The sequence below is a fragment of the Crassostrea angulata genome, chromosome 6 (genome assembly GCF_025612915.1).
Source record: "Crassostrea angulata isolate pt1a10 chromosome 6, ASM2561291v2, whole genome shotgun sequence".
NCBI lineage: Eukaryota > Metazoa > Mollusca > Bivalvia > Ostreida > Ostreidae > Magallana > Magallana angulata.
Window position 1 is genome coordinate 12,097,320 of NC_069116.1, and position 10,181 is coordinate 12,107,500.

At 34.7% G+C, this 10,181-nt stretch overlaps 2 protein-coding genes and 1 long non-coding RNA gene across 18 annotated transcripts in view; 2 read left to right on the forward strand and 1 right to left on the reverse strand.

Moving 5' to 3' along the window:
• Positions 1-461: 461 nt before the first annotated feature.
• On the forward strand, positions 462-4,632 carry LOC128188098 (phosphoenolpyruvate phosphomutase). Its single transcript, XM_052858913.1, has 9 exons — positions 462-634; positions 756-811; positions 1,117-1,213; positions 2,082-2,294; positions 2,459-2,559; positions 2,657-2,774; positions 2,873-2,952; positions 3,296-3,472; positions 3,621-4,632. The coding sequence occupies exons 1-9, from the start codon at positions 580-582 to the stop codon at positions 3,702-3,704; spliced, it is 981 nt and encodes a 326-aa protein (XP_052714873.1). The 5' UTR covers positions 462-579; the 3' UTR covers positions 3,705-4,632.
• A 914-nt stretch (positions 4,633-5,546) lies between these two features.
• Positions 5,547-6,937, forward strand: LOC128188101 (uncharacterized). Its single transcript, XR_008244127.1, has 2 exons — positions 5,547-6,039; positions 6,116-6,937. It is a non-coding gene; the product is annotated as an uncharacterized LOC128188101 (long non-coding RNA).
• Positions 6,516-10,181, reverse strand: part of LOC128188099 (calcium-transporting ATPase sarcoplasmic/endoplasmic reticulum type-like) — a 28,333-nt gene continuing 24,667 nt past the window's right edge. For 5 of the 16 annotated variants that reach the window (XR_008244125.1, XM_052858924.1, XM_052858921.1 and 2 more), the window contains one exon: positions 6,516-8,327. Coding sequence is in view for 7 of the 16 variants with exons in the window: in XM_052858921.1 (XP_052714881.1) it covers positions 8,308-8,327 (20 nt within the window). In the remaining 9 variants the exon portion in view is untranslated. Of the gene's footprint in view, positions 8,328-9,158; positions 9,182-9,829 lie in introns of those variants that run through there. The other 11 variants (XR_008244126.1, XM_052858918.1, XM_052858925.1 and 8 more) reach the window with 4 other exon arrangements.

A 10,181-nucleotide genomic window follows, 5' to 3' on the forward strand; every position in this document is an offset into this window, starting at 1 on the left:
ACAAAAGACTCATTTGGTTCCAATATGTTGGTAAAATGGTGTTCATTAACAATATTAATTTTTGATTGTAAAAATCATAGATCATCTAATTCTAAGCTGTAATAAATTTTATTTGAGCATGGTCATTTACAATATATTGCTTTATAATTTTAAAAATTTTCAAAGAAAGTGACTACGGCAAAATGTCAATATGTACAAAATTAAAAAGAAAACAGCTTGAATTTTTATGTTTCTATTCAAAGTATTTTCCACCCATTCACTCGATTTTTTCATCGATTTACCGCCAGCATGTACGATTATAAATCTTATCTTTTAATGCATCAAAATGAGTAAATATCAATTGTTGCAAGATGTTACATATTGAACACGAAGCATTTCAATTCCGGATGCATATTATCTGAAATACATTATACCCAAACAGGAATGCAGTCTCAATTACTATGGGTATCGATCTGACCCGACACCGGTTTTCGGTCAATAAAAACATGCGAGTTACACGTGTTGACGGGAATTAACACAGCGTGGCAAACCGGGCGTGGAGATAAGGAAAGTTGGTGCGGTGTCCAGGAAGAATTAACAATGGTTCTAGGTTGTGTTTTACGATCTGCGTTAAGAAATGGCTGCAAGGTTCGAGGTAGGTCTGTTGGATCTGACTCATAGTAACGTTACACGATCCAGTCCGCACATCTGATTTTTTACCTAATGTCGGTTTTTTCAAACTGTTTAACATAGATACCACTTCCGTTCTTTTACAGTGGAGAACATGGTGTACCCAGGGGTCCGTAAAATGTCAAGTCAATCAAAACCAAAGGTAACCAAATCAAAGCTCTAATGTTAATTCGTTGCATTTAGTATTGGTCACCCATGGACACTGAATGGGCGGGGTCGAACCGAAAATAGCCCCCCCCCCCCCCCCGGGCAAGCAAAATTATTTCTCGGACACCCCCCTTTCTGGTAAAAATAAATTTTGTATCCGGGCATGTCATTTCATATGTTTAGACAAATATATATACTGAGTTAAGAAGATTGATGACGTACACGTACATTATATTTTTTTTAATTTTTAAAAGCATATTAATGAAACTTATGATTTTAAAATCAAACTGATTTTTTCAGAAAACAACACAATTAAAGAACATGTTAAACTCCAAAGAACTGGAATTCATCATGGAAGCCCACAACGGACTGAGCGCCAGGATCGTGGAAGAAGCCGGTAATATATTTTACCTACCATTATGAACATTATTCTCTTTAGAAAACAGACAGGCATGTCCTTAAATTAATTGAAGGCTAAAATAGTTATACCTGTCCTCTTCTCTAAATATAATAAAAGTTATATAATTCCATAATGCTATAAGCATGATATATGTCACATTATTAATTTCGTTATGCAGTATTCCGAAGTATACTTGTTCCTATAGTACAATACTGTATACATGTATAATTCATGTTAAAATCGGTCCTCTTTGTATGCAATATAGATTTTTGATAATGTACTTTCTGTCATGTTGTAAATTTTGTATTTACTGCCACCCGGTGAATTCAAAATTTACAACATGACATTTCCAAAGGTTTTGGTATCTCTTTGAAGACATTACAGACTAGAGAGAATAATCTTACCGTGAGGAGTCTACGCTCAGGTCACGGTTAGGTTAAACCGGTCCGTATATAGGATATATCTGACATTTTAACGATAGAACATTCTATCTAGCCATTGACAGAAAAGAATTTGAAAAGTTATATTGAATGAATCCAGCGTTAAACTTTACAATATTAAACGTTTGTGCGTATTATTGGGATGGTCAATATATCGAAGAGGATATACAAGAGACAATCTTTATGTTGTAACATACATGTACATATTACATTTATATCTTGTTGAAACAGAGTGTCAGTATTTCATTCGCGGATCTAGAGGGGGGTCAAGGGGGAGGGGGGGGGGGTCCAGACCCCCTCCCTGCTGCAAAATTAAAATTACAAGATTTAAGATTACAAGATTTGCGCATGGTGTGTATTGCCCCCTTGAGCTAAAATTCTCAGCTTCTAATAGTCTGATTATCATTACTTGTATTTGTGTAAAGGTTTCAAGGGCATCTGGGGAAGTGGTTTGTCCATATCAGCTCAGCTAGGTGTACGAGATAGCAATGAGGCTTCATGGACGCAGGTTGTCGACGTCATGGAATTCATGAGTGACGCAACATCAATCCCTATTTTACTAGACGCCGACACCGGATATGGAAATTTTAACAACGCGCGCAGGCTGGTGCGGAAATTAGAGGACAGAGGTGTAGCAGGTAAAAATAATTAAATACATTGTACATATTATACCACTACGCAAGTTAAGAAAAAAAAACTCTGTACTGGTTGAATACATGTAGTTTTATCGTAGCTTTTTGCCTTCGTTTGAAAATGTCAGAGGCATTAAAAATGAGTTATTCTTTTTTACATTTGCCATCAGGTGCGTGTTTAGAAGACAAATTATTTCCTAAAACAAATTCACTGCATGATGGACGGGCACAGCCGTTAGCGGATATCGAAGAATTCGCATTAAAAATAAAGGTACTTCTTGATTTAAAAGTTACTTTTTTCTTTATTTTATCTATCAGGATGAACTAATTTTATTGATATTTTTTTTAAAATATGATTTTTTTAAAAGGCATGTAAAGACACCCAGACCGATCCTGACTTTTGCATTGTTGCCCGTGTAGAGGCGTTCATTGCTGGCTGGGGATTGGACGAAGCTTTGAAGCGAGCCGAAGCATACCGGAATGCAGGTGCATTAATTCTAGAGTTTCTCTTCAAATCTTTTATGTACATGTGTGTGTGTTTTCTTTATAACGTAATAAACATGATCGAATTGCTATTTTTATAGGCGCTGATGCCATCTTAATGCATAGCAAGAAAAGTGATCCTTCGGACATTGAAGCTTTCATGAAGGCCTGGAATAATCAGGTGCGTGTTTTAAAATACCACATTGTGTTTCAAGTGTATCTTAGAACTAGTACTATGTGGATTTTTTTCGTTTGGATGCACTGTATTGTTATTTATTCAGAGTATCACAAGAACGCAAACTATTCAGTCATGGAACAGCGTGTTTCATATCTTCCATACTTAAAATTTGAGCCATCGATGCGGAATTTGATAAAATCACCAAAACTTATTTGGAAAAAGAATTGCATAATTTTCATCACCTTAAATAGCTAATTTCATGATGTATCATATGTTTGTTTGCATCAAAGATATTTTTTGCCGCTGTTTGAACATCCTTCAAAAAATCTCCTCTTTTCTCTTACAGGGACCAGTAGTTATAGTGCCTACAAAGTACTACAAAACTCCCACTCAGTACTTCCGTGATTTGGGAGTTTCCATGGTGATATGGGCCAATCATAATCTACGTTCTTCCATCACAGCTATGCAGGGAACCACGGCAACCATTTTCAAAGAACAATCCCTCACATCTATAGAGCAGAATGTAAGAGAGAGAGAGAGAGAGAGAGAGAGAGAGAGAGAGAGAGAGAGAGAGAGAGAGAGAGAGAGAGAGAGAGTTTGCTTAGGTATCAAAAAAATAATGATAGGTAGAATCATACATTCTTTTATTGTGGTCTTGGTTTTGATTTCAGGTTGCCACGGTGAAAGAGGTTTTCCGTCTACAGAGAGACGATGAGCTGGTGTCGGCAGAAGATCAGTATTTACCTAAAAACTAGGTCATCTCCTCTTAAAAGGCAGCAGAACTGGTCTTGTATTCAAGACGAGTAATTCTCATTTCACATGAAAAAGCTAATTACTTATGACTTGACTTTAAAAAGTCGCCGTTGTTAAATACGATCTAATTGTGGTATGGAACACCTGTCTATATTGATGTAGACAAAAGTACATTATAATCAAAATACTTGCACCGTTTTAGAATTTTCAAATTTTACAATATATGATAAAAAAAATATGTTTAAAAATGTTTGAAAACGATAAAAATATAAAAGATAAAAATATTACAGATTCATGGCAATCGCCGAAACCCATTACGTTACGCTGATATGTAACAATTTTGGAGGTAAACAATTGTACGCTGTTATACTTGATTTTATTGTTTATTTGGATTGGAATTACGTCACAACATGGAAGTGTCCCATACCACCTTAACTGGATCAATTTGTCTCTTTGTTGCGAGTACCCGGCTTATAACTTTAGTTTTACGGAATCGTACAATTATTGTGTTGTCAACTTTACAATGGAATCCTGTGGTTGTGTACACGTATTCAGGGTATTGTGTTTTCACGTCCATGACATTTTATTTGCCCACTTTCTTCTCAATCAGTTCCACTTTGAAAGTTGAATCTCGTGAATGAAATATATCTTTAACTTCACTTCTGAATCTCATGCTAATTTTCAAATATTTTAAAGTAATCTCAAGCAGGCGCCTTCTTGCATCGTAGAAGTATTATTTGTATTTTATTTATATCGTATCATTTATATCTTTTGTATAAATGGCGGAATACTATTTGTGTACGTCTTATTATTAAAGAACTATTTATTAAGTTGTTTTCATGTATTTTGTTATTTACATATATGCAAGGACCAGACACTTTATACAAAAATCAATAAGTACTGTCAATTGAAATAAATGAAATCCAGTAATCAGTGTCTTTGTTGTAATTTCACATAAGGTAAGTCATCCCTTTGTCTTCCACTGGTTTTGTGAACATGTGATTTACTCTATATGGTATATAGTAGGCAAGTCGTGGATATCAATTTCAGTTGGAAAAAAATAACCTCTTTTAAACTTCATTCATTATAAACTAGGCCGTAATTGTATTCTTTAAAATTCTGATCTTATCGATGCAATATAATAGCTAACTCAATATGTTCCTGAAGAAACTCGTAGGTGAACACCGCCTGTTTTTCATGTTAGTAAGACAATCCTTTATGTATATATATTTTAACGTTAAACTTTTTAAATATAATTTATGCAAACTTTTATACTTCGGGGTGATGAATCTTTGATGGAGAAAATGTAAAAAATATTTAAAGCAGTTCACACTTTCAGGAGTATGGGAGAATTTTATAACAAATTAAAATAACATGTATAAAAATTTAAAAACCGTTATTTTAAAAATGATCAATTAGAATATTTGAATGTATTTGCATTTCTTCTAAGAATGTAATTGGATAGTTCTTTATTCTACTTATACAAGCAGTATTACAGACATTAGAAATGAGTATTTTTCTGTACCACTTGTACCATAATTGTTCATCTGTGTGGCAGGAAGTGTAATATATAATGTATGTACAATACCATCTAACTTATCAGAACTTGTGTTCCATCCTTTTAACATATTTTGTCAATAAAATATGTTCAATTTAACCAAGTAAATGCTATGTACCCAGTGAAATAAGTTTTAATGGTAAGATTTGAAATGCAGTGCGATTTCTCGAGAGAAAAAAACAACTTAATTTCAGTTCTCCTTTAGATGACGGAAAAGGCACGGGATAAGAAAAGCGAGACTGGACTATTGCGTAGATCGACACTGAGTGCCAACTATTTTCATCTTCGCTAGCCAAGGGTTTTCGGTCCACTTTGCTCCCCATAAACCCTTGGCGGATTTCATTGCGAAAACTCGGTGACGAGCTCCGTTTTATGATTGGCTGCAGCTGCGAGTAGCTGATCCAATCGCAGTGCTTGTAAATATAAACTTTAAAAGAAAACACAGGTGTGATCTTTGGTAAATCATTCGGTGCTTTTAACAAATTGAGACACAAGTTCTCGACTACAGTGCCTCGCCAACGATGGTCTAACTCAAGTTGCTCGCTAGATAGCGCCACCACATCACCGAGTTTTCGCAATGAAATCCGCCAAGGGTTTATGGGGAGCAAAGTGGACCGAAAACCCTTGGCTAGCGAAGATGACTATTTTGAACCAGAACAGTTTGTGTGGATTAATTCGAGATCGATCTAAACAAGTCACTGGGACTACGGAGATAACTCAGACTGCATGGACTATCGTCAGAATAGCTAACCCATATCTACTTAGAAATGGAAGAAATGGTAATTTCTTGACGTCTATCTACTTAAAGGTCAACAATGACAAATATTTATGTACTTTTACTCATTTCTTATACAGATAATTGAGGATGTTTGTAGAGCTATGAAGATGGTGACAGCTCCATTATTGGTACTGTCAGCAATAACCCTTATATCCACGACAGACCATCTACGGAAGCAGAATACAACAACCCAGAAGTGTGCAAAAAACTATATGGTGACAAAAAGGAATTTCATGCAAGACTTGAATCCAGGCGAAGAGACTTTGACAAACTATAGTACAACTTTGTTTATGATGAGGAATCTTTCTAAATTTTCAGCCTGAATGGTGTGTGTGTGTGTGTGTGTGTGTGTGTGTGGCTGGATAGAAATTCATAACATCATCTTTAAGTTAATATATATTCAAAGTGTTTGTAACAATACCGAGCTAAATTATAAATCACCGTATATCCCGGTTTAAAAAATAACAAAAAATGTAATACAAACAAAATAGTAAATTTATTTCTACGGGAAACTGGCAGTCCTTGGGAAATGCTGCCATTTCAAGGAGTCACTTACATCAGTCAAACAACAATATTAAACTACCAAACATGTCCGACTCTTAGAGGCTCACTCTTCATCAATCATTGTGATCATGTGACGATCACGTGTTCAATGATGAAAAGGGCCACGCATGGCAATGCTTGAGGTAATGGGGGTTGGATCAAACAGGGACTTCAGTGGTTCATACAACAAATTAGCGATGAGAAGGATAAAACATTTACTCCTTTTACCTGATCGAATTCTACGTGTCAAACTGCCTTCCGTTTCACAGTAAAAATTAAACTTTGACTAATAGTTCTGGAATGTTTCTACGATAATTGTAAAAGTAAATATTTGCTGTTAGTATACATAAATAAATGCCACAAATTATAACAGTTTTTGAATTTTGTAGACCAGACTACATTGATTCCAACAGGGTTTCTCTCAAAACAACAAACTTGAAGTTGATTTTAAATTCCTCGTTGAAATTTTTAAAGTTTGAAACACTGTGTCGACATTCAGAACTATATAGATAGTTTGTTGTTTAAGGAAAAGACAATGTGGGTATGCGGAGATAGAAAAAAAAACATCAATCAAACAATACGGTATGTTAGCAACTAACATCATTCACACAATGAACTGTCACTTATTTTGTCAACAGTCGGAGATGTTGACAAAGTAAACAACGACTCTATGTAACAAGTTATCTCGCATTGAAATTGACCTGTCTTATCATTCATTCTATGATCAAATATGTTTGCATAAAATATATCAATTTGGAGTCTAAACTATATAGAATCACACACGTCACACATCTTCGTTGAACTGGAAGAAAGAGTATCTCATTTTTCAAGAGTGTTCGAAATATTTTCCTGGCTGAAAGTTTGTGTCAGTTTTCTTCCGAGGTCACCAGGAGTTTCATTCCATAAACGGACGAAATTGTTTCTAATGTTATTTTTTAAACTTTGAAACATGGCGGATTTTCTGGCAGAAAACCGGAAGTTGTTGTCCTCCGCTCTGACTGGGCCTCTCCTTTACCTATATTTCTTGTACGGGTCAAGTTCCAAGTTTTGGACTGTAAAATTGCGTCGTAAAAATTTAATTTCCGACATACACAAAAAAATGAAACATATAAGTTATTTACTACACTCGAGCGTCACATACTGCAGTCAACGATTCACCGAACTTCCAGAATAAGTCACAATATGCGCAAACAGCACTTTACCCCCATGCAAAATCCTATTCTTTATATATACATACACCTGCAAGACTTTCTTCGTAGGAAGAATTTGGCAAGCATTTAACAGAAAAGCTATTTTTTTTTTATCTCATCTGAGCAAACTATGTGTAAAAAGTATAAACATACAAGACTACACTTGTTACTAAACTATCTCAAGCAGATAAATAATGCCATATATAGTTAAATAAATAACAATAATTATACATTATACATTTACAACTGAAATTTACAGTCATTCTGCAAACGGTTCACAGGCTCACTATGTCACTATTTTAGAAAACTGTTTATCCGCCATGTTTTGACGTCATCCACTGATTATCAACTGTAGTCTGCTAACGTGCAATGAAACTTTACATGCCCTTCAAGCTCGCGTCGTAGCAAGAAACCAGACTAAAATTGAGTAATTTTGGACGGAACACTCTAATGATGTCTAAAAGCGTCCAGAGAGGTGAACGATTCTGGCACTACAGGATCCGTCATACTGTAAGCCGCAGATTGGGTAAACGAATTCAGAAGAAATTTGGGTAGTCTGAAAATAGGACCATAATCGTCAAAATTTAAGTTTCACATTGGTTATCTCAATATAATTACAATTAATTCAACAAAATTATTACCGTTTCATGCAAACAAACACATAAATTTTCATGCAAAGAGATAACCAATACAATCGGTGTTCAAAGCAATTCTGTCCAATCAAATTTGGAATTCAGTGCGGGACTGGAAAGGTTGGGAAAACAGTGGACCAATGAAGTCAGTGGATGCCGTAGTTAAAGAACACCGTCTGTTTATAGTACTAGTAATTTTTAAAAAGTAAGGTCATCAAAAGGAAAACACATACAATACATGCATGCTAAATCTATTATTCGGCTACTTTTTTATTTACTTACAATCTCATTAAGAAACGTGTACTTTTAAATTTGAACGTTTTAAAGAAAGTCGGTATTATACCTATATCTCACAAATCATTGTCAGCAACATATATAAAAAGTTAGTTAACAGCTAAGAAAAAAAACAACATTGAATATATACGATTTTCAAATTAATGACATTTCCGAAATGTTCTCCGTAATGGAGAGATAAAACTGATTTTGTTACTATAAATCCATTTTACTATAGAAGATCAATACAAATATGATTCTGCATTAATCTCTAGAACGTCCTTCTTTAATATTAATGTCAATAATAAATTCGCTAGTTTTGGAAGATATAAAAAACTTTTATGTATTCTGTAAAACGTTTGTATTAATAGTTTTGTAGATTTACGGGAGACAACACGAGAGAAAGAAGGACAGGTGCTACTCTATGTAGTAAGTGACAACATCAATGGCCTGGCATTGACTGAACGACACCGGATTGTTACCGTTTATAGATCACTGCAACCCGCTGCAGCAGCATGAAGGAAAAACAAGAGTGAAAAACAGCATTCAGTGCAAGCTTCCACACCACGTCATGGTGCAGACCGGCGAACAATCGGTGGTCAACATATTGTCCAAAAATTAACACATTAGAACTAAAATGTTAATCACACTGTTTTAGCACCTAATAAAATTACTTAAGTAAAATCAAGAAAAGTGGATTGTGGCTTAGATTTTACAACATTACTCAAAATACCGTCCTACTGACCAGAATAGAAAATACATCGATATACGAGCTAAATGATCGATCTGTATCCAAGTACACTGTGGCCATCGATTTCAGTTCAATATGGCGAGCATCTTTCACATTACAAGTTTCTTATCATTGAATTTTTGTGCCATTCAAATTAGTGCCATGCAAATAAAGGTTAATCCTAAATAGCGGATAATTTCCTGTAACTTATTAGATGGCATATGTATTAAATATTCTATTATATATAATTATATATAAAATTAATATTCTACACATAAATTATTGTTATATATTGATATGAATACGAGAGATAAGATACAAGCTAAGCTCAAGAGCATGCTTTAGTATTAGCAAAGAAAACTGAAGAAATCATAGTCAAATTCATCGTCCTGAAAGAATGCCAAACACACGCACACACCATGCCATGGTTTCATCATGTTTAATAATAGAAATCATCTCATTTACACGATTCCTTGGTCTTATCATATAAAGTCTTTGCAGACACATAATTTTACAACAATACATCAATGGAATGACACATATATCTCTGAGAACTTATCAATAAATATATTAAATATTAAAATTGTCCATATCATAGAGGTTTTGACAGGTAAAAGTCTAAGCCTTGCCAACATTTGCACCATCCCTCGGCCCTTAGCACTCAACCAAAGCATTAGGATGCACTAAGGTATTCTAAATGATCAGCTACAGATGGATTTCCGTAAGAATTCAGTTTTTGTGACAGACAGCAGGTTTTGTGCAGTATTGCCAAGAG

Excerpts from the sequence above, each read along its gene's own strand:
- LOC128188098 (XM_052858913.1), top strand. The coding sequence starts at position 580 with ATGGTTCTAGGTTGTGTTTTACGATCTGCGTTAAGAAATGGCTGCAAG. Across the intron at positions 2,560-2,656 it reads AATTCGCATTAAAAATAAAG|GCATGTAAAGACACCCAGAC; the intron begins GTACTTCTTGAT and ends TTTTTTTAAAAG. Across the intron at positions 2,775-2,872 it reads CGAAGCATACCGGAATGCAG|GCGCTGATGCCATCTTAATG; the intron begins GTGCATTAATTC and ends CTATTTTTATAG.